At 36.5% G+C, this 25,519-nt stretch overlaps 1 protein-coding gene across 1 annotated transcript in view; it reads right to left on the minus strand.

The window, feature by feature from the left end:
* VWA8 (von Willebrand factor A domain containing 8) overlaps positions 1-25,519 on the minus strand; it is a gene marked incomplete at both ends in the record, with an annotated part of 133,752 nt that overhangs the window by 16,257 nt on the left and 91,976 nt on the right. Inside the window, 4 exons of the mRNA XM_010087550.1 lie at positions 15,693-15,897; positions 17,821-17,902; positions 22,909-23,110; positions 24,846-25,000. Coding sequence (XP_010085852.1) covers positions 15,693-15,897; positions 17,821-17,902; positions 22,909-23,110; positions 24,846-25,000 — 644 coding nt within the window. The remainder of the gene's footprint in view (positions 1-15,692; positions 15,898-17,820; positions 17,903-22,908; positions 23,111-24,845; positions 25,001-25,519) is intronic.

Here is a 25,519-nt window from a genome sequence, read left to right on the forward strand (position 1 = left end):
CCATAGATAAGTCAACCCTCCAAAGGGCTGGATTAATTCTTGACATTAGAAACTGTAGCAAAGGTAGATTTAAGGGGGAGGATCGAAAACTGGAGGTATTATGAACCTGACAAACTGAAAGACAGTCAGCAGGGAAAATCTAGTTTGTCTGGAGTGAGAAGGAAGACAAGAAAAACAACTACTGAAAACAGAGAAAAAGCTCAAACAAATCTAAGAAATCCACAGTAACTTCTCCAAGCTTGTCCAACTGGAATTTCTAAACCTACTGAAATTTCTCCAAACATATAAATAATTTGCTTGCTCTAAAGTTGATCTGTCCCCTCCTGAATACTTTCTGTTTTAATGTATTGCAAGAGTTCTATCAACTTTGTTTCTTTCAGCAAGAGTTTTGACTATGCATCTCTTTTTGAGAGAAATCTGTGCTCTTTCTAGCTATACATGCACTGAAAGGAGCTATTCATTACTGCATTATTGTGAAAATTTCGTACTGCCTGGTGTGCATATATATCACAGCTTTGTAAAATGAACTCAGCCCAGTAGCCTTGAGTTTCAGATATGAGGTAGTCTAATAGCTGGAAAAACTGTGAAATTTTCCTTCTAAGACTTCCTTTTGATTTTCAAAATAACCACTATTTCTAAAACACTCGTAACACACATTTGTCAGTTGTGCATCATCTAAACTTGTTTATACATATTGGTGATTTATGATCAGAGCATGAAAGCACTTTTCCACTGCCTGTTTGGGCAGGTTCTTCTTCAAAGTCTTCACCACAGAAGAAGCACAACTGCCATCCTCTCCTGGAATACATGTGATTCTTATTTTATTCTCTATAAAGTCCAAATTCTCAGTAATCATCGATGATCTTGGTCCCTGGTTTTCAATATTTTTGTTCTCTTTTCTTTGACTGTATTATATTCTCAGGCACTTACACCAATAGGTAACGGGTGCATTGGAAAGGACTTTGTGGATGGAGGCTCTGCAGGTCTTCCAAAGCCAATGAAGCAAACAAACAAAAGTTTTATGTGAGAAGAACATGAAGACTGCAGGTCAGAAAGATGTTAAAGGAATGTGCTTTTCTGAAGAGGCAAGGGAATGAAGGAAGTGCTTGAGAGAAAAGGAAATGAAGAAACAACAGCAAATACCAAGACTTGTTAATGCTTTGACTTAATTCTCTGCTCCTGCCTCTTGCACATCGATTTGCTCCTGACAGCAAGGGCAGCCAGGCAGCAATAGAACTAAACACTCATTTTACATTCAATGAGAGATGTTGGTCCCTGAAAAACTCGATCTATATCAGTTCCTTCTGAGCTATGTGAATGGATGCCAAAACAGTTTTACATGGCTACACTTCATTTTTGTTTTTCTGACAATACTGTGGTTCTAAGAGCCAGAGGAATAAGGGAAACTGATACAAACACATTCAGTTTGGAAACTAAATGATCTTATCATCCTTCATATAGTAATGTAAACAACATAAAGAGGCTAAGAGAAGCCAGTTACATGAGTTAATGCACTCAACAACATAATGAAACCAGGTGTTTCACATCTGTGTCATATTTATGCCAAACAGCTATTAAATGCATACCAATCTGTGAGAGGGGCCACTCTGAAGATGAGTCAAAGGCTACTAGTTTTGTCTAGACTTCAGCTGGTCAGGCAAACGATGGTAAGGGAAGGTTATATTGTGTACTAACCAAATCTTGACTATGTTTGGAAGGGGATCTAGAACCACATTTATGCCAGTTAAGTGAATGTGGAATTGAATTCTATTGAATGCTGATGTGAAATCACACAATTTAATAAAATTAACCCCTGGAGAGTAAGGAAGCACTGGCATACATCACATTTTGATGCTTCTTCCACCCCTCATTAAAACACAGGAGCTGAATTTGTTGAGGATCACCCAGCTCACTCAGATACAATGTGCAAGACTGTTAGAACTATGGGAAGAAAGGAGTTTGCAATAACTCATTAACAAAAATGCATTAATTATGGCAAGAGCTGCTGTATCCTATTATTAAAATGATTTATGTCCCACACTTATGTCAGCATTTTATTCTAATATATGAGCTGTTTTCACAATTACAATACTTCCCTTTTGAGCTCAGTTTGAATTTTCTTCTAGTATATTGCAATCAAATCTCTCCGATTCTATGAGGAAAACTGACAAAATGCATTATCAAATTTAGCTTCAGATGATTTCATACAAGTGAGCTTAACAATATTTTAGCACCCAGTACTCTTAATCATACAATGCAATGAAACTGAGAAAAAAATAATGTCTTTAGAAAGGTCTTCATCTCCTCAAAAGCAGTCCCAAGTAGCACAACCATGCATTTCTGTGTTTCAACAAGTGCTGGTTGCCCCCAATCTGCTTGTGCCAAGCAAATGAATATAATAGAAGAAATGATAGCCAGTCTTCAGCACGTCACATTTATATGTCTGATAGCAATAAAATCATTACATTGTCTGACTTTTTATGAGATGCTTTTAAGGAACTATTCAAAGTACATCTAGACTGAATACATATTAGTATCTCTATTATTAACCTGCTTATAATAGTATCCAATTTAATGAGTAAAAGACACTTAGCAAAGTCAACTATAATGAACATTTCAGTATATCTATTGTTCCATCACTCACGTTTCAGAGTATACAAGACCTCCAACACTGCCACCTTTTCACCCATGCATTTTAAGCCCATACATCAGCTCCTCATTGTTTAAGTCTGTTACAATAAACTAAAGGCTAAAATTCCAGGAGTTTTCTTGTGAAAAAGGGAAAGAGAGAGGGAATTTCATCTCTTCCTGTATTTTCTCACTTGAAATTCTCTTTGCTCCTGCATGGGAGTTTCATGCAGGAGATCTAACCAACAGCTGTCACCGTCTTAGATGCCCACACCTCCATTATAGTCTTGTAAAAACAAAGGACAGAACATGTACTTAGACTTAACTGCTGGCAGAAAAGAACTCGCGGTTACAGGTTAGGAAATATCTTTTAGACTTTGTAAGCAGAAGCCAGACGAGGTTAAAAATATTTCTAGCTTTGAACAGAAAAGTAATAAGTGACTGATGGCTTCCAGTGAAATGCAAAGGACTTTTCCCTTGATGCAGTCTGGGAATGGGTCTCTGATGTAGATTGTTTTTTCGGTCATAGATATTCCTGTCATCCTACCCTGTACATGACAGGCTTCTGTTCAACACAGCAAGCTGGCTAGAGAGTAGATGGTCTTTTAATACAGCAGCTTACTTTTGTATTCTGATGCAGTTAACTTCATTAAAATTCCTGTGTCAGTGCCTCCCATTCAGGAGTGCTTGCCAGAAAAACTCCTTTGCAGTGCTCGTGGCAACAAAAGCAGGTTTCTGCTTGAGGACTGGCAATGAAACTCTGGTTTCTAATGGGGATGAGCTGCCTCATGTACAGGGGACAGATCTTTCACCTCTTAGTTTTAATAGATCTGGCCCTGCCAGGACTAACTCATATCTAGTCCTCTTACGTAAAACACAATTCTTATTTTAATACTCCAGATACAACTGTAAAAAGGAGGGGGAAAGATGAAGAAATACTCTTAATTCCAGGCTAACATCCTGCAGGTGTAAAGGGATGTAATCTGCACTTTAGAAAATGTACTATGTATTTCCATTCCCCAAACCTCCCCAAATCATTTTTTCTAACCTTTCGCGTTATGTTCAAACAGAGCTGGCCATTCGTTATAGGATTTTACATCTTCATTACAGAAATAAATGGAATTCCTCCTTGTTGTATGTGGTGGCAAACAAGTAACCAACCTTTCTAATAAGCTCTCCTAAGCATTCAGTGTATCATTCCACATACAGCGCATTTACTAAAACTGAAACCAGCATGATTTCATGTGTCACAACTTAATAACAATAAACACACATAAATGGGCATGACATAATTTTACAAAATACAAGCAAACAGGGTCACAACTGCAGTATTTACAGCTGTGGAGAATATTTATGTAGGAAGAGTTTTAAAAAGAAAAAGCTAAGGTCCTCAAACAATATCTATTTTCACAAGCACTTATGCTAGGATTAGTAGTAATACCGCATTATTAGATGTTTCTTACTGTTGATTAGAAAAAAATATTAAAAAGAAAATGTGCACTAAGATTTGAGGTAGAATACAGTTCACATGATTTAGGTGCTTAGTTTAATGTAAATTAAGGAGGTGTGCAATAGATTAATTAGTTGCATCATTAGACAGTCCTGGAAAGTAGGCAAATGTAGGCAGAATCTAGGCTGGCAAAATCCCATTCTTCATTTGCTCTTTTAATCATAAAGGAAGGAACCCTGCTAAAGTGCAAATTAGAATATATCTGCTCTTATCCTAACATACCTGGGACATGGAGCGAAAGAATTGATCCGTTATTTTGCCTTTTCATTAATATACAATATATTAAACAGGGTGGTTTATAGTCAATGAAGAATATGTGTTACTCCATACAATGCATTAAATTATTGTTGAAAAATATGAATGACATGAATATAAAAACACTACAAATACTATAAAGTTAAAATACAAATGTTTTCTTAAATAGCTTATTCTCTTCACCAGCACTGTGTATAAAGACGGGGCATGCATAAGAAGATCACTGCAGGAAAAGAAGTGAAAATATCTTAAGACTTTTGTCCTACAGGTGATTTGGAAGATGTTAATTTCTTTATCAAAATCAGGGAAAAATCTTTTATCACAACCACACATTATCATGAAAGATTGACTTGGGATATGGCAAAACATGACTATTCTCCAGATGAAAAAGGCATTAAATAATCCATCCCACAGTGGCACAAAGCATTAGGAAATATATTGCATGGAATGCAGAATATATTTCAGCAGATGTGCAAAAGACTGACTTTTTCCCTGAAACAAATTTTGGTTTTCTTTTACGACCCACCACCCCTCCCCAAAAAACGCCATCCTTAAAACCTCAGTATTACCCTAAGCTGCATTTAACAGGTCACAAGAATATCCTTTCCTCCAACACATTCTTTATCAGCAGCATGAATATATGTATTATATTCTCAAAGAGTATATACAAATTCCAGATCAAGCAAAATCAAAGGCTAATCTGCCTGTTCCATGGTGGTTTTACATTGTATTGTAAAAATGATTCTACCAAGGACAGAAAGAAAACATTTTATAATCTACTCACACAAACTAGTGAGAGAAAGGCAAAAACAGGCAAAAAAAAAAATCCAATAGCTTCTATTACTTTTACTTGTACTGTACCATGTACAGCCATTTTCTGTGTACTAAAACTTAATAGCACAATTTCTATTCACAACAACAGCACAAAATTGAGCCCACAAGTCATTTTTCTGCAGAAAGGAAGACAAGACAATAATAATTTATTAAATAGACTCTGTGTATTCAATTGTGTCCTGAAGTGAAAAAACATGAGTTGCAGCGCAGTATGAAACACATTTAATAAGTTTTCTTTCATTTTGGCTTCATTTTGATTTTCTATCTTTTCTGTAAAACTTTGCGAACACTCAGAATGAACTAATGAAGCCTCATGCATCATCTGACTCCTGTGAACATTTCTCTCTAAAAGCAGCTTTTAAAATTCACACAGGCATTAAACTGCTGTCTCAAATATCAAAACCGTTCAAAGCATCAGAGCTTTAACGGAATTTTGGATTTGTAAAATAAAAGTGAAATCATAGGTAGGTTCATCTGGGTGGGGGAAGAGGTGGAGATTTGGAGTGGAACACATAGAAAGAGGTATCTTGCTTGCAAATGAAGTTTTTATACACCAGCTAAAAAAACCCCACTATATAAAATGCAGTTGTCGTTGTGTGTGGGTCTTTGTTTGAACTAAATGCTGTCACGCTAAGAACCAACTCAGAAACTCTGCAGCAGTAGATGTATTAGAGTCTTTTGTTCATTAATATGTACTCTTTGGCTTAAAAGCTAGATAAACTAAATGAAGTAACAAGAGAATATAATCCATTTGCTTCCATCTAATAGATCTTTCCTAAGGGCAGAATTACTAGTACGCATTCTTCTTGCTGGGACAGCAGGATTTCACCGGCGTTTGGAGCTCCGGCCTTTACAACAGCATTGTGCACTGCTGCAGACTTCTGAGATCCGAAAGACTGTGTGTTGAGGTTATTATGTTTTCTCCCATGAGAACTGGGGGCTTTCACAGGAAGCTCAGAGGAAGAAAGAGGAACTTTGTGCTGGATCAGCCTCAAGTAACAGAAAGTTAAGTTTATTTCCACTCCTGCTTTTTGTCTGTCTGCTCTAATTAGACTGGAAGATCTTCAGGAAAGGGAATGTATTTTAGACGTGTTTGTATAGTGTTTCCAGCAAGGGCCTAATTTCAGATGAGGACATTTATATGAGAAAAAGTATGTGACAGAGAACCAATGATCTTTATCTGAGTTGCTTTACTCAGTGGAGACTTGCAGAGATATGAACTTATCAAGCTCTGTGGGTTCATGGCTTTCTAGTTTTGTTTCCCAATACTCAAATGCCTTGTTTCAAGGGGCGGTATACAGCTGCTGCTCCCTACTTTGCTAAAATGAATCATGCAGTTCAGGAAAAGGTCACAGACCTAAACTGTGTATTTAGGGCAGATCTCAGAACTGCAAATGCTATCAAACTATACCTTGTAATCCACTTATTGACCAGATAACTCTGTAGTCTGCAGATTTTCAAGATTTTCAGGATCCTGTGCAGGGCTGCAGAATGCCATCATATGGTTATTCCAACTTACAAAAACCCTCCACTACATATATTTTTCATAATTTATGGGGTTTGTACCAACAGTATTTAAGAGATGAGCAAAATCACCGTTATTAGCTCACCGCCGCCCTCATGTGGTCAGAAAAACCACCCGGTCTAAAGTAGAAAATAAAGACCCGGAGGTGGTGGTGGTGAGGAGGACTAGCCACTCTTCTTGATAAAGGTCATGCTTTTGTCTCGAATCAAGAGCTGCAGCTTTGCCCAGTTCAGTCTTAACATGAGAAAAAGGCCAGTTTTTTGTTAAAATGTTATATGGTGTCACTTTTAAAAAAGGAAAAAAAAGTAAAATTGTCAGTATAGATTAAAGTAGATCCTGAGCAGTAAACATAAACAAGTTGGGATCACTGAAAGTCCTGAATCAATTATTCTTCAGATAAACATCCAACCTAAAAAATACATTTCATCAGGTGAACTTGCATTACCCTAAACTTTCAAGTACAAACTGCAGCTTCAGAAAATCAAAAGAAAAAAATAATGCATTCAATATATATATATATAAAAAAAAAATCACTCACTTAAAGGGTGAATAATTCATTGTAGAGTTCTTTATGATTAGTTGAGTGGAATACGAATAGAATAAATGAGACTATTCAAGGAAGGGAGCAAGATGATCGTCACCCAAAGATGGCAGAGAATCAAACTGCTACAGATCTTCTGGTCTCAGCCCAAATAACAGAAATAGGCAGAAAGGAAACTCCCTTCCATTTCTAAGAATCCATTTCCCTAAATCCATAAATAATGCCCTGCACTTGAGGATGGGATTTGGATCCGGACTGCAGACAGCTGAAGGCAGGGATCTCCCAGGTAAGCCAGGTGTCTGAGGTGCCGCTATGGGCAGTGGTGTCTGAAGAGCCGTACAGAGTCTCCTTCAAGGTGAGCTCTTCAGGCTCTCAGGGTGACAGTGGGAGCTCACACACTGAGCTCAGAATTAGACACTGAAATGCCTGCAGGTCTGGAGCTGGAACCTACTCCTTTTCCTTATCGTTACTCTTTAATATTTCCAAGCACAGCCACAACAACCTGCCTGAGCTGCTTGTGTGCGAGTACACGCACACGTTGTGTAAAGGAATGAAACTGAACTGCTTTAGCCTGTAAAAACTAAGCCTTATTTTTTAAGTACAATGCATCTGCTGCTTTTTTTTTTGATCTAATACAGTCTCGAAAAGAAGCAGGGTAAAGGTAATAGTTGACCATGTCTATCCTTGTCTGGGAGGTAACTGTTTATCTCCCGATACTCCACCGAGGCTCATGGAAAGCTATGTAGTACTCAATGAGCATAAGTTTTGGCGAAAGATTGTAAGAAAGAAAAGGAGTCCCTCTCTAAATAAGATTTTAATAAGACAGTCTGATCAACGAACTCCCATGAGTTAGGAGAACTTCAAGCATGTTTTCAAAGGGCTTAACCATTAATAAATCAAGGCATCACTGCTGTACAGGAAAACACAGCCATTCATTTCATATAAATTAGAGCATTTGCAAGACTCTCTGGACTTTTTATTACTAATGTTTTATTTCCACAACTGTACAGGTGATTTCCAAAATCCTCTAAGGAAAGCACTTGTAACATATTATGAAAACTCTAAGGCAGCTACAAAACATTTCTTGTGTTCTGTAATAGCACTATGAGGGAATGAAAGAAATAAATCTAAGAGCCCTTCTAAAAAATCAACTATAATTAATTCAGGATTAAAAGTACTACTACTTATCAGCCACCTGCCCCTTGTCCCTGATCTGGCAACACAATGGAGAAGTCAAATTGCAAAGATTGTTAATAACCATGACACTTTTTTTTTTGTCCTTTTTTTTTTTCCAATTCTTCTGTAGATTTTACTAGACCATATTTTGTATACTGTATCATCCTGAATTCTTGACAATCTCCACCTATTTAATGACAATTGCTCTGAACCTCTCGCTGTTGCAATTGGAGGCTAGTCCAACTGTGTACACGTCCCTCCATTCTAAGGGATCAAAAATGTGTCTGGGAAAAAGGAGGCTGTGAATACATCCACAGAAAGTTTCTCATTTTCTGAATCCTGGTAGGTGTCTCAGTTATATACTATATATTAGGCACACACCAGCTAAAATAACCCCTCGGGTACAAAAGCCAGACAAGGAGCAGGACTTGTGCCAACAGGTCTTTTAACCAGCTGACTACAGACAAGGAAGGGACAAAAGGAAGGAGAAGTATTGTTGCATTCCTCATGGCTAAGGATATGTGTAACGCAGGGATCCAGAGATCTTTTTCCTAGAGTTGCTTTACAATCTCTTCCTCCAAATCCAGTTACAATTCCTGTTCATTATGAAATACAGTCCCTGAGGGATTGGGTACCTGCAAAGTTATTACTACCTCCTGAGGTAATTCTAATTCAAGAGAGTCAATGTCCAGGTAACGAGATCTGAGAAAAAAAATTAACTTGTGTGTGTGTGTATGTGTGTGTGTATGTGTGTGTGCGTGTGTGTGTATCAATGTGTGTATGCATGTGTGCACATACATAAATATATGTGAATATATATATGCACACAACTACACATGTACACAAACCTCACCTGAATTTAACATGATTGTGTGTCTTCTAACTTTAACAACAAATCTGACATTTTTGGCATTATGATTACTTTAAAAACACACTCAACTTTGACTCCAGTTCAACATAGGCCTTAGCTTAAGTCTAGGTAGGATGGGAACACATTTTAAATGTATTTTGAATTATGAACCTGGCATCCCATAATAGCTACTTAGCGTTTGCCTTTGCCCTCATTGAATCCAAAGGTTAACTGATGGATTGCAGAAGAAAGTCTGAATGTTGGGAACTACTACTGAGTGCTGCTGAACTCATTAAAATGCTGTTTTTAGCAAGAAGTCCATGCATCACGGATGATTTGAGCAGTTATGACATGAAAAAAACACCTTTAATTTTTTTAGCTGTTGGTGGTGAACACATATACATCGCTCTTTTACATTACTGACATGAACCATATGTTCATTTCTTCTAGCTCTTCACAGGACGTGGAATAACTTATGTGTTCTGTTATCATTTTTGAGTGCTGCTGTAAGACCGTGAAGAGAGCCATTTAAATATGAGAAAAATATCTAATTTCTGCATTTCTTGAGTTTTGCTGAGTATGTCTATACTCATCTCAGCTAAGCATGTTTCAACCTCAGCTAAGCATGTTTCAACCTCAAGCTATCTAGAGTTGACATTTGTTTTCTTAGGTGGTTGCACTGCATTTATATGCAATTTTTTGCCCAGTTTAAGGTACATTCATACTGATTGCAGCATTCAAGGACAATCAAGCTACTCAGCTTGGCAACACAGGTACAAAGTATGTTTATATATCCTTATGGCTGTATACTGCATTCATCCTGCCTCTGACATGGCAGTATAGACATACAGCGTGAACAAATGACCTGCCTTCCTTATGTCTCAGTTTCCTCCTCCGGAAAGCAATGACAATGATGTTGCAACAATTACACATTTAAATGTTTAGGGGTGTCTAGAGGAAAACGGCTATGGATGGATGAAGTAATTTTTTTTTTTCACTTCTCTATTTAGCTAGTTACAATGATTCATGCTTTGTGGAAACTATATCAGTAAGATGTTAAATAGTCACAGCGGAGGCCAAAAGAATATGCCTCTAGCACTGCTGGGAAAGGGAATCACAATTTAAGATAAAAGCACTCATTTTTGACAGAGAACTATTCTCTCAGTCAGTTCCCCAGGGCAGAAGATCTTGAATGACAAAACCTTCATCTAAAGCCTTCCCTATGTTTACATACATTTCATTCATGTCTCCTATTGACAAGGCCTGAAACATATCCAAAATATATCGAAGTCATGCTGAGCTGTCCACTTCTAGGACCATTTCTAACAGAATGAATTTGGGCAGTACTGCATGAATTTCTACACAGTACTGCAGAACTCTCCCTAGTGCATTTGTTGTTCAAACCACTGGTGAGAAGCAAACAAATATTTTTTTCTCGTTCACATGTTTTTCTAGATTGATTCCACCATCTCAGTTTTATGATGTTGTGAACTCTAACGTAACTTAAGTGTTCAGTTGACTTTTTGCTAAAAACCAGACAGATCAGGTCAAGTCACAAGAGCAAAGTGGGGGAAAAAAAGGGAGAGAACATTTCCAGGCTGCTTCTTGTCTCTGGAAGTGTCTTTCATACTAAGGAACTGTCCAAATAAAGGTCTGCCCTAACCTGTGGACTATTACTGATAGATACTATGTGAATGGTCTTCAGTGACATGAAGAAATGTTCTTGAACTAGGTGGGCACAAACCTGCCCTGAGCATGTGTCAGTGCCTCTCTTACACATTTCCTTTGGACTGACTCATCTACAAAGAAGCACATGATTTTTTAAACTGAGTGTTGCTCATCAGTCTTGACACTAAAGAGTTGGGATGATGGAGATGTTTTATTATTCAGGTTCTACACAGTGCATGTGCTTGCTCATGAGTGAGTATGGGTGTAGTTTTTCTACCCGAAGCAGAAACTCCTGGTAGCTGATCCAAGCTGATGCCAAGTATTTTATTGATTGTTAAATAGCTGGTATTAACAAGGCTGGTCCCACTGTATTCACATTTGCCGTACCTTTCCTCAGTTCAGTCCTACCATATATGATCTTGACATTATATCAGCTGAATATGAACCATTTAAGAAACCCACTCGAGCTCTTACAGTAAGTATAGCCTGAGCCAAACATTTCAGATTTTTAAGTTTCTGAGGAAAACACACACTATACAGAACACCTGTGTAAACTAGGCCCTCCTTGAAGAAGCCAGTGTACTGTAGGACAGACAAGCCTTGAGTCTTAAGATCTGGGATCTTCCAGCAGATGTGCCACTGTTTTAGGATTACAGCAGAAAAGATGGGAAAACAGAAGGATTTTTTTCTTTTTTTCCCCACTTGTTAGCTATTCACTTGGATAAAAATATTATTTCATTTCAGACTAGGTACTTGAATGTCTATGAGGAAGGCTTGCTACACTGCCAACAGAAAATGAGAGAAGAGTCCATAGGCAATCAAAAGAGTTGCAACTATGTAACTCATTAGGCCTTTATATATAGTCAGAAATGCATACCGCTGCAATTTCAAAAACCTCATCTCATGCGTGTAAGAGGTAATGCAGGCTCCACACAAACTTTAAGTAACAGAGACAACAAAGTCCTGCCAAAAGAAACCCCTAAGAAATCACAACAATGTCTTTTTTTTTGATCAATTGGATCACTTCTTTGGACAATCCTGGCACTGAAATAGCAAGGGACTGTCCTCAAATCTGGGATGTCATTTTGCATGGTCATACTGTCTAGACCAAGACTACACATGGATTGCCAAAACTGTTACAATTAATTTTCAAGGTTCAGATATATATTATCATTAATCACAAGCCAACTTTTTTGTAATCTTTGACCAAGTACATTTTTATGCACTAAACAGGTTTGGGTATGTTCTGGGATTTTTGAAAACAACGACATTCTGAGTATAATCTTTACATAGTATAGAACATTTTGGGCAATAGTCTACAGCAAGAGAACACTAAGTGAAATGTATACAGAAATAAATGTTTTTTTCTGATAATCATCTATAAATGAAAAAAGATTTTGTTGTGGAGATGTCATGTGCCTAAAGAGCATGAAGCTTTACCGTCTATTGAAATACCTCTAAATTATGCACCTTTTAATTATTTTTATGTAAGCATTGTACTCTACTTAAATGAGACATAACAGTAAACAATGCTTACTGAAAAACAACAGCCCAACTATATCAGAATGTAATCAGTGTTTTTTCATCTAATTTCTATCAATAAAGCTTCAACGCAAAAATAACACAAACTTACCAATGTCTGCCTATAGCCATGAAATTTTCAGGGCAAGATTTTAAAAACAGTCTTTCAAATTCTTTTCAGATATTTGATAACGAAGTGACCTTGTTTTCTGAAACACCTAACAATGAAAAAGCTTGGATTTCAAGTAGAGTTAATAGCTTTAGAAAATCCAGTATTTTATTTAGATATTGTATTGTAGGCACTCCAATTTAATAGTTTCAGAGGACTGTAGTCATACTTTGAATTTAAAACTCCAATAAATGAAGACAATTTCTGCCTGTCTACATAAATGCAAACTTGTGTAAACATAAACCATATTTCCATAAACTATTTTTGTAGCCTCAAGACTCCAGCAGTTTGAACTCCACTTAGTACATCAGCAATACAAAACACATTGACTATTTTGAAGACAATCACAACATTATATCAAGGGAGCCTAATTACTGATTATAAGTGCTACAGCTGTTTGTTTCATTGTTTCATTGTTTGTGTACATACAACCTGTTTCTGAGATCTAAGGTGTTCGTAAAAGCCAAAATGCAGGTCTAGAACATAGTACCAATAGTTGCAACCAAAGGCTGCTTGAAGAGCTTCCAGTTGTTTGTACTTATATTTATACTGAAAGCTCTCTAATTCCTTTTTCTCTCAAAGTTCAGAAAGCTTCAGACAGATTCTGAGTGTTTTCGCAGAACAGTCATTCCCAACCACCTACACAGGTCTCATGTTGGTCTAAGGGTAAATTGGGGGTGGGTGGGGAATGGAGTCTAGTGATATGAGGAACAATGACAATTCTCTTAAGTGAGCTTCTGCTACAAGATGATTGGGAATGATGGCTTGAGTTAAGGAATTAGAGATGCCTCATTAGACTCCAAGATACTGAGAATGAACATGAAACAGTGTACAAAAGAAAGTGATTTTCATACACTTGAATGAACAGATCAACATGTGGCTCCAAAATATCTCCAATTCTGTAAATATGTGTATCAGGAAACATTTAGCTGCAGCTTTCTTAGCAAAGTAAGCGTCTCTAGAACAAGAAGCGCTGGAGTTCTTGCTATGCTTACCTTACACAGGAAATCTGCATGAATACATTTTCAAGCTAACAGGATCTTTTCATTTCCAGAAATGAATGCCTTAATAAAGTACTGCTTCTATGTCTAAGTCCACTGAAAAACTGAGTTAAATAGGAAAGGTGAAGGCCCTTATCTCCAAATAGCAAAGTGTAGAGTTTACACAGCAACGACACATCTATTATCTTATTGGAGATGTACATAAAATAAAATAAAAGATTTAATTTGTAAATTATTGCTCTGAAATGCCTTTGTGAAAAAGGTTTCTTAGGTTTCATGATCTTTCAATTTAAAGCAAAGTGTGTAAAGTAGAGAAAAAGAAGTTAGCGATAATCACACAAGTCTGAAGATCACACGGGAGGCTTTGTTTCAGCCCTTTAGCTCAAATCAAACAGTATGTCATTTTGAGTTTTGACAAACCACTGACTTGAGCTATATACCCTGTGTTGACAGACAGAAAGAAGAAAGATACTCTAAGATTTTATCCTGTAATGTGCCCACTAGAGAGCCAGACTGTCAGGAGAGAGAAATTCCACAACAGATCTTGAAAACTGCTTTGTGACTGCGGGAAAACTTCTTAGCCTTTTTAAAAAAAATGGTTACTTGACATGACTAGTTAAATGACTCAAAATTTTTGAATGATGTCTACTTTCCAAGACAGTCTTCTCTAACATTTAGTTGACTAAGATTGACTGTATAGTAATACTGTTGAATAAAATTACAAGTTATCAAAAAAAAGATAAAAAAGAAGGAAAACACCTCCTATTAAAGCAAGTAAAACTCTTAACTTTTCCTCCTGGCTCTTTTTAATTTGTACTAGTCAACTTGATCAGTAGATCAAATTGGGCTGGTGTAAACAGACTATAAGTGACCATAAGATGGTGCTAGTGCTACTGCATTGGTAACAAAAATGGCACTGGTGAAGCAACAAGCAACCACACAAACCTGCTACTGAGTAACAGTTTCCTTTTCTCACCACTTCTATGAAAGGCATACGCTGAGGTCCAGTAACAAGAATACATCAGTTCTTGCAAAAGTTTCTGTAACTGCAGAACATCTTGTAGAAAGGGAGCTCACAGCAGGAAGAGAAAGTGAAAGAAGGAGCTATGTTTTCAACCTAATAAACCTCATTCACACTTGAGATAGCTGGACACCTTATAAACAAAACCAGAAAAAGATCTAATTTCGAAAAGACTCATACTGTTTTTCCATTCTAATGTACCATGAAAGTGGTTACTGAAATTCATTAAACAGAAATAATTGCAGCTGTTGATGGATGTAGAATCTTCCTAGTAGAGACATTCTCCTAAAGTACACTTGTTCTTCAAAGTAGAGTGATACTTTCTCCAATCACTAACAGAAAATAAAGATTATATTAAACAGCCCTGAATTTTCCCTCTGTGTTGCAATGGTAATCATACATATTAGCCAGTACATTAACACTTGTGTTTACATACATACATCCACACAGAGCATACACATATATGCTGTATATTTTCAACATCTACCTAAACATTCCACAAGAGAACACGGCTGTATGGAGAGCCTCGTAACTCTGCTCAGCTGGGAGAATTTTCTAAATTAGACAGAGGCACTACCGTGAACTCAACTTATCTTCCACCTAGGATTCAAGTTTATTTTCTAAGGTACATACACAACAATTTTTTCCAAGTATTTGAACTCTGGAAAATTACATGCTTTCCTTAAAAATTAATTTCATTATTCTACATTTTGAAAGTTACAGTTAAAAATCAGGAGGATTTTTTACTTTTTGCATTTAAATGTACTGGAATTTGGCAAAAATACAAACACTGGAAGACAAAGAGATTGTCAGTAACCATAATTACAGGGGTCATAAATAAGCTTTCTAATTAAGCTACTGTGTCTTTACTTTTCAGTGAAGATGTCTATTCAACTTTTCTCACAGGTGTATTTCTATTTCACAGTGTTTTTCTCCCTTGACCCCTCTCCCAGGTGAACATGCCTTGGCATCATCAGCTTTGTGAACTCCTACCTGCACAGGACGACCATCTTCTTGGCCAATCATGTTCCTCCAGTCCTGCAGCGACCGCTGGAGGCTGTCCAGCCCGGTCTCCCAAAGCCTCACACAGCCTCCCATGTCCACACTAACCAAACCTACTCTGCCCAGTGGCGCCAAGAGGGCATCGGCATCTGAGATCTTAGAAAGCCAAGATGTATACGGAGAGAGAGACTGGGATCTGAAAAACAAAAATTAATGTGATTTTTCTAGAAGCTGAAATTAAAAAGAGGATCAGTATTTCTGTAGTTAAGGTGGCAATTAAATGAAATTACATCCTCATTCCATAAGAGACTTTAGCTAAGCCCTGCAGACACACTTTTGTATCTGAAACATTCCACCTACTGAAAGTGGATATGATCGAAAGATACTTGTCAGTAGAAAAAGCAGCATAAAAGACCAGGCGGAATGGGAATGTGTTGCCTAACCCACTATTATATGTCCTCTACCTGAGAATAGTCAGTCTTTACAAAAAACCATAAAGAATATGAAAAATTTAAAAACGTGTTACAGAAAAATAGAAAAGTAAAAAAGAAATAGGAGAGAATGTGACCGGGGCACTGAGGAAAACACCTTTCTCTAGTGCTATAATAAAAAAAATGAAGATTTAAACTCTCATTTAAAATGGCACAGCTTTATGCACAGAAAATCTTAGCACTATTTCAAACAGTTAACCTGCAGACAAAAATTTACTGCTGAAACAGAGGGCCTAATAACTATGTGATATGAAGGGAAATTTAGATAAATTAAGAAAGACTGTTTGCATTTTTTCAGTACTGTTAATGACATGTATAATGACTTGGCAACTTCCACTAATACTACAATTAATAAACTTTGAACATAAAAGCAGTAACACATACGTCTCTGCCAACAACTTAAAACACCATGCACTAATTCAACTGACAATTATCTTAGCATGTGACCAGGCTAGCTATGCCAGAAGGAGAAAGGTTGTTAGATTTTAGCATACATCTATTCATATATATGAAAAGTCATTTTATCAGTTCTTTAATGGAGTACAGTACTGCTCAGATTTGTCATAAATAGCTTAAATCCTCATACTAGGTTGAGGGTCATGATGTTGAAGTTGGCCTTGTAATTTTTGTAATTTCTTTTAAAAACCTAGTGTAAAATAAAATATGATTCCCTACTATTTCTATGTTAACGCCTTACATTTCTGAACAATCGTATAAGATGTAGGCAAATGGATGATCAATTATAAAATAGTAAACAGTCCAAAATTAATTCTCTCTATTAAATAAAAAATTCCACAGATGAGTAATGAAGCAGAATTAATTAATTTAAATGAGAATCAATATTGTCAAAACCAACATCAAATGGATAGAATAAAAAAAAAAGTATATGATTCCTGATGTGTGGGTTTCATACATGTGCTATTTAAACATGCAAAGTTGAGAGACTGCTATTTAAAACAAAAATATTTATTATTATTGCAGTGGAAAATGACAATTTGTAACCAAAATATATGCTTATGTCATAAAATATTTGCAAATATGGTCTACAATGGTGAGAGATAAGTGTTCAAACCAAACAGAAGCCACGTAGTCTGTCTATTTTAATGCATCATACAAAAGATTTGTGTATCATGAAAGATACATGTGAGGGAATGTATATTTTCCCAAGGGAGAATCAAAACATAGAGAAACTCAAGTTATTTTCAAGATGAACTTTATATTGGACTGAAACTTGATTCCTGGTTTCCTAACACCTAGCACTGGTTCATTCTGACTGTCTTTGTTAGACCTTAGAGAAAAAGGAAAAGAAAATAAGGATAGCAAAACAAAATTAAAGAGGGTAGAGGACAAAGTGGGTGAAGAGGGGGAAGGAGCAAAGGGAATGAAAAACAGAAGATAAAGCTAACCTAATTAATGGCTGCATTTTCACTGATATCACCTAGAAAACAGATAAAAAATGTTGACAAAAATATGCTGCAACAGTTGCAGAATTTTATGCACTAGGTATGACTTATTCTTACTTTCCCCATGAGAATAAATATTTGCTTATTCTGAAGTAATAATACACACAAAATTATCTTTGCTCTTCCTGTAAGACAGAGGTTGCTCTAATCAATAAAATCAGTTACCTAGGAATAGCAATGTATTTGATTTTCTTTGAGTTAAGATCTGTTACTTCCAAGTATCCAGCAGCTTGTGGAGGAGTGACATCTGAAAATAAACAAACTTGTTATTTGCCTGACGCATGATTATTGCATTTGCATTTATCAGATTAGATTTTAACATTTCATTATACAGTACCTGTCAGAAAATTATAAGCTTTCACATTCAACACAGGAGTATAACTTGCAAATACAGAATTGTTTTACTATTATGATAGCAAGCAACCAGACAGGAGTAATTATAAGACAGCAATGTATTTGTCGAGCAAATGTCAAAATTATACACCAATATAGCCCTGCTCACAAAGGCACTAATCAGGCATTACTGCAATCCCTAACTCACTGCTTTTATCTGTCACTGAAGATAATGTCAGCTGCATATCTGACTTTAAAAGCACACTGACGAACCTTTCAAAGCATTGTGCTTGTGATTCCCACTTGAAAATTTCTCAATATTAACCTAAACGTTGTTGCCTTAAATTGAACCACTCTTTTGCCAGGTATATTCTCAATATGCAAAGATTTTATAACTTCATACTAAATAGCCCTACAGTATCAGGCATTTCATATTCTGCTTATAGATAGTTTAATGAATACAGCTAATACTACGGTCTCTCCCTCAGAAGCAAATTTGCGTGCGTGTGCGCCAACACTGGCTTTTGTCAACATATGAGTACATTCTGCCTGGGCTCAGAAATGGCTTCCAGTTAGGAGATGGCTTTCATCTGCCTGGAATAAATTGAGGAACTGAAGTTTTTCAAAAAAGAAACCAGAAGACTGAATTACACTAGGTAGTGTGGGTACAAAATATCATTGTAACAAGATGAAAGCAAACCTAGATTTCCTTCTGAAACAACGTATCTTTCACCTCCTTGAAATGAAGGAGACACTGACATCACCAGCAAAAGTGTTGATGCTTGTGTACAGCACACACAGAAAAGACCATTAAGTTCAGCAGTATAAGAGGATCTAACATTCAAATAAATCTAAAGAATAATCCACAGCAGCACTTGATGCATATCTACCGTATCTACATATCTCTACTACGCTTATCTACAGTACCACATCTGTTGACTTTACTCAATCTTCATAAATATAGAAATATCAAACACACTAGAAATAGGAAAAAAAAGTCAGGAAAAATTCAGGTTTGTGGGCCACAGAGCACTTTTTGTTTTGCCTAGATTTTGTCAGTGTTTTAAAATGTGATCTCTCTTTTGGTAGTAATGGAGAATAAGATACACATTAAAGATTCTGACAAAGATCTAGAACACAGAGCTGACACTGAACTGGAAGGGGTAGAACTGTGGGATAAGAATTAATAATTAAGTTAACAATTTAGAGAGAGAACACAAATCAACCAAATTAAATTATAAAAAGACAAAGGATTGCAGAGTAAGAATCTGAAGAACAGGTAAGCAAATGTTTAAATGCAACACAGGAAAACTGGCCAGACTCCAGAACTGCAGTCAAGAATCTTATGATTAAATATGAACATCAAACCTTAAAAAGTGCAGTTTGTTCCTCTTTGGCCAAAGCCAAATGCAGAAGAATAGCTATACACAGCTCGAGACATCAAACTTTAAGGAAAACATAGACACATGAAGTACTCCTAGGGGTGACAAAAGAGGTTAGAACAGATGGGCTGTAAGGACAAATATAAGGAATTAACTTTTTTTATTTCTCTAAAAAGAGATTTAAAAAAAAAAAAGTCCCATAATATCAAAAAGATCCTTATAAAGAGAGCAATACTACCCTGACTGAGTGGAGGCGACATGAAGTATTCAGTTTCGTTTACAGCAAAAACGCTGGATACTAGGAAAAGCTTTTCTTATATAAGGAGAGTGAAGCACTGCAATAGGCCAATTGTTTGACAAACACCAGTTAAGCAGAGTCTAAACATGTGTCATCCTGTCCCTTTATAAGCAGGTGGACCAGATGACATGTTGAGGTTATTCCTGTAACTGTGTGTGTTACACTATGTGTTGTTCCAGTTACTGTCACACTAACAGAGATACACACTCAGTAATAAACTGTTATTTTATATTCACATGTAGAAAGTGCTGAGAAACCAAGTAAATATTTGCTCTCAAGTTGTGGTTATTTCTATAGCCTTGTTTTTAGAATACACATTAATACTCAGTTGCTGGATTCTGCCATGATCTCTTGTCCGAGTTTATATTTTGTGGCCATATATCTATTTGTCTGTCTTTGGGGAAATTATTGCTTGTTATTGTTTCTTTTCAAACATGACTATTATCCTGGTTACACAGTTCCGATAAAACATAAAGGAAATTATTTTTTTGCTTGCTGTTCCTGGAACAGTTTCAGTAATACACATAGGAGTACACTAGAGTTTGGTGGAGTACTTTGAATTATTAATAGAAATTGAAGGCTGCGTGCCAGAACTGACCAGCTGTCCAAGAAGATGAGAAAGAAAGCTTGATAGATACACAAACTAAAGTGGGAATATAAAGCAACAACTCAAAGCCAATGTAAGAATTAGTGCAAGAACTTCAAGGGACTGTGACATACTCCATTTTATGTAATAGGACACCTTTGCTTCACTATACCATCTCCCAGGAAAGGATACAAAGACTTAGGAATGAAGCCTTATACAAATTCCACAGGTAAGTAACTACAGGTGTCCAGTGCAGAAACAACAGCACAGACAAATCATCAAACGTCCAAAGGCCTCCATGAATTATGCAGCACAATCAGGAATAAGAAATGCCTAATCTCCATGGGGCCCAGACTGTTACACACCTCCTGGTAGCAGTTAAATATGCACTCAATTAAATATTCTGTCAATTAGTGAGACTGAGAGGCAAACTCCAGAAGAAACAATAGCCCAGCAGAGAGGGTTGCAAACACTGGATCTCAAACGGCACAGTAAGGACTAGTACCTTATAATCTCACCTTCCAAGTGAGTATATGAATGCACATCTCTTCTCTTCTGTCTTCCCATTTTCACTTGGAAAGATTTTGGATTCATGCCAAGACAATGACAACACTGGGTCCCTCTAATCTAGTATCCCGTCTCTCTTTGAACTTATATTTTAATGAAACTATCATAACACCAAAATGATCATGCTCCTGAGATGTACTGTTCAGTCCCATCACTTTAGATGTAGAATTAGGACTCTTTCTTTCTTCCTCCATGTACATTATATTTATCTATACTGAGTTTCATCTGTCATTTCTATTGCAGTCAGCATTGTAGTCCTTCTATAATCCTTCATGGCAAATCCTTTTTACCATGAATAATAACCTGTATCGTCAGCAAACACTGTCACCTCACTGTTCATTCATTTTTCCATTACCAGGCTGAGTAGTCCAGGTCTCTGTAGAACTCCACTCATAGCTCCACTAGGAAAACTGACCATTAACTGACAAATGGAAGTGTCTGAAGTCCTGAAAAAAGGCTATGGAATAGAAAACCTAGAATGTTGCTCAGGTCCAATTTAATTGTATCAGTAAGGTTGTATTAAACATGATTCTGTTAAGACCAGTTTTGGTAATTGATAAATTAAAACTCCATTTAGAAAAGAAAAATCAATGATAACGGTCTTCAAAAAGGTCTTAAATCTTCCAACTTAAATGGCCATAAAGCACTGTCCAAACTGTACCTCATAAAATCTTCTATAAATTTAAAGCTATCAATCACAATTCATGCATATATTTCACCACAGTTGAGGAAAAAAAAAAGTTAGTATCTTGTTCAGCTATAACAACAGATATAAATTAAATTCCTTGGTCAGACAGAAGCCAATGCTCAGACAGATAATTTTCTCAGGTCACTGGTATCCAGGATTCATGAAGAATGTCCCGTGCTTTTAATTTTATTAGTGTAGCATTATAAAGTGTTATATACCACAGCAACTTAAAAGACTTTTAGAAATAACTGTCAAAATCTCAATTTTAGGTATCATTTGGAAGTATCCCTCCCCCACTCTCAAATTTTAACAAAAGATCAGAAGATTTACCTTCTGGATGTTTATACCATCCACTTCACAGCCAGATTTTTTTTTTTTTACCATGAAAGCCTAAAAAAAGATGACCCAGTCTTACCTTTCATCAGTTGAAAAAGTAGGAGAAGATTACATCCTGAAGTAGTATAATTAGTTCCAAGATCATCATGCTAACTCCTTTTTATTCAGTTTAATTTTTTTAAAAGCTAACCTTTTCGTTACAAATGTAGATAACTTCAGTTTTCTACCCTGTTTATATCCTTGACTTTGCTTCTTTAGTCAAGTAAATGTTTTATCCTTTCAGTAGCAGTCTACACCTGCTTTATTAGTGTACAAGTGGAGGACGGTTTTTCTGTATGTGATAAGAGAAGAACTAAAAAAGTCTGTGTCTCTTCAGTTTGGAGAGAAGGCAGATGTGACTGAAGTTTACAAAGTCATGAAGGTGATGGCTAAGGTGACTGCAGAGCTGTTATTCACCCAACCCTGCAATGTTAGAATGAGGGGCACTCCATAAGCCTGGTAGGAGATCAGCTGATCACAGAGAGCAGTGAATTTGTGATCTTGCTGTGAAGATGCACAGGTTTAAAGAGGGACCAAATTTGTGGACAACAGGTCTATAAAAGGAGATTTCAAGGCTGAGGCAGGGATATCCCCCACAACATGCCTAACAGAAAAAATGCAAATGCTAAGAAAGTATGACAGGAAAGACACAGAAGTGCACAGGTTTGTCTTATCACTGCATGTCTGTGTGGTACTGAGCAGAGGCTGGAAATACTGGTGAAGGTCAACTGCTGACCTGGAATGATCATATTCCTGTAGCTGGTTCCCAGAATGGACAAAGGGAGATCCCATTTACTGGGATATTCACAGTGTAGGTAGCCTGTTAACTCCTCAGAAGTATAATTCAGCGTGTTAATAAGATCCAAATTAATTTTTAAAATGAGTGTAACTACTACCATTCCTCCTCAAATGCTTGCTTTGTGATTCTTTAAAAACATTTCGGAAAAATTTGTGAGTGATTGCAGTTTACAAAACAAAAACAAGTGTGTACAGTTGCTGCAGCACAAGTACATGAACCTCTTACCTTTCGGGTAAATGTCTTTCAAAGGCACATCTCCAGGTGCTAAAATTCTGACTATTTGATTAGAAGCCAATAAAGTTACACAATTGGTTTGTTTTGCAGCTCCCGTTTTCCTCCGGGGTCCATAATAAAAGGGATCAGAAGGAGACACACGCTTGCGACTCAGAGAGGAGTTTCTTTTCCAGCTATACACTTCACTAGGAGACTGCAAGAGACAAGGAGTCTACTGAACATAATGTTACTATTATTGAGCCTAAGAATAAACATTTCTTGATAAGTTCCACTTCCTATCTAATTTCAAACCAAATGTAGCTATTGTGGTTACCTCTCCTGTCACCACATGACAAGGAAAAGACCTGGATTATTTTGTCATTAAAAACTCCTATAGCAGTGAAAAACAACAGACCACCTACACAAGTTTTAGGAATTGAGACTCTTTGAAGATCTGTCTGAATCAACATTTTTTTCATGTTGAACCAGGAACAGAAATCATTGAAATAACCTAGTCTGGAATCAAACTACATAACTAACTGTTACCATAATCTAAGTTTCAACTAATGTAGTTAAATGCAAACAGATATTTCAGTAATGAATTCAAAGCTTTGAAAACAAAGGCACTAAGGCTAGGATTTGGCTCCAGGTTCAGAGACATAAATGTAGGTGTCCACACGTGAGCCAGGTGCTTCATCTCCCACTATAGTCTGTACAGCTTAGAGAAAAAACATCTTGTCTTGAAGAAGGCCTCTACATTTGGTCAGCTCAGCATTGCTACTACAAGAGCTTAGATACCTTGTTCATACTGAACACCTACACCATTAACACTAAACACTGAATCTGAAGTTTTGTCCCACCACCCTCACATTCACCTTTATCACTCCCTCTTTAACATTCACATGGACATTTAAGACCATGTATAAAGAAAGACAGAGCCTCAGTCTAAATCAGGGAGAGTATTCATCACCAGTGTTGGTATTAAACTGTCTAGCATCTTTAGTACTCTTTCCTCTAGACTACCTCCTCTTCCCAGCAATAAACTCACATCTATTACAAATAATATGAAAAGCTAGTATAAGCAATATAGTAATAAAAATTAAAATCAAGTAAAACTCAAAAGCTAATTGCAAAGACAGGTAATGTCTTATTGACAAAAACATTTTTGAATAATTCTGGATTTCAGTGTATTTTCTTAAATCATTTGGCTTGCCCAAAATTCATGTCTGTTAACAGTTAAATTTTCTGATTTGCTCCAATTTATTAAGCAAATATGACAGAGAGTTATTTATTCCATAAGCACCACCCTTGTAATGTATCGCTAGGTAGTAAATATAAATAAATCCAAAGAATTAAACATACTGCTTGTATTTTCCCTGTGTTTAATTCCACTCCTTGCAGCAGTCTTAGTCATCACACTGTTAAGTTTCACTTTCCTTTCTGGCTCTTTTCTAAAAGAGTGAGTACAATTACATGCAGTATTTACACTTAACTACATTATTAAATAGTGATGGGGCTGTACAGTTTTGTTAACATTTTCTGTATCTTTTTTGCTTTTCTTAAATCTAGAGTCTTGCTAGTACATTGAGCAAAAATTTACACAGAGCAGGCCAAAATAATAATTATAACCTTTTTCTAAGTGGTTATATTTAATTAAAAATCTATAAAAACACATGATTTAGAAAATACTCCTCTTGCCAGCACTATTCAGAATTTACCTACAATGAATTTTATCTGTGCTAGACATTATGTTGTCCAATTTCTTACTATTTCAAACTCCACTGAAATCCCTCTAGATTAGACTACCCTACCAAATGGTGTACGCTACATGAATTTTTAATTTACTGTCATTCCCTTCTTTTTTCATCTCATTTAGTAAATAGTTACTAACTGGTTACAGATTATATAAGATCATATTACTTCATTGTATAATAATGCTGAGTATTTACCAAGAGGTCTGGGAAACCAATAACAACAGTAGCATAATTATGTTCATCTGAGAAAATCCTGTTGGGGGAGCTGATCTTTTGTCCCACAGCTGCACTGAGGTTTTCTGAAGATAGCTGGTCACTTGAAACTGCGTGCGGCACACACAGTTCTGACGCTAAACAGGGAAATTAAACAAAATGAAAGTCATCAAATCCAGATGTGCAATGGGAAACAATATTAACTGTAAGAGTGCTGCGCACTGATCATTGCTATTAGTTTGAGCATAAAATTACTAAAAAACAGAAGATTTGATTATACTATACCATAACACAGAAAAGAAGCCAGGAAATAATGTTATTTTTGTAAAGGACTTAAAATCAGGAAATTCTAGCTTTGTAGTTCCTTATACCACTTAATTTTGCCCTCTACTGTGCAAATGAGGCAGGAAGCCTATGGAATAGAACAGCATGTGATGCCACCGAAGACTGTTATAATGCAAATGCACAAAAATGTAGGTTTGCACAGGTAGGTGTCAACGTGACATTTCTTGGTAGCTGTCTTGCTGTCTTTGCAATTTAGATAATGTTATTTGTAACACATTTCTGGTAAATAATGGCCTAGTTTTCTTTTTCTTTAAGCTAAGGAAAACTAAATTTTATTCTGTGCAACTGTAACAGCCCTTTTCCTTGCCTCA

The sequence above is a fragment of the Pterocles gutturalis genome, unplaced genomic scaffold (genome assembly GCF_000699245.1).
Source record: "Pterocles gutturalis isolate BGI_N339 unplaced genomic scaffold, ASM69924v1 scaffold15621, whole genome shotgun sequence".
NCBI lineage: Eukaryota > Metazoa > Chordata > Aves > Pterocliformes > Pteroclidae > Pterocles > Pterocles gutturalis.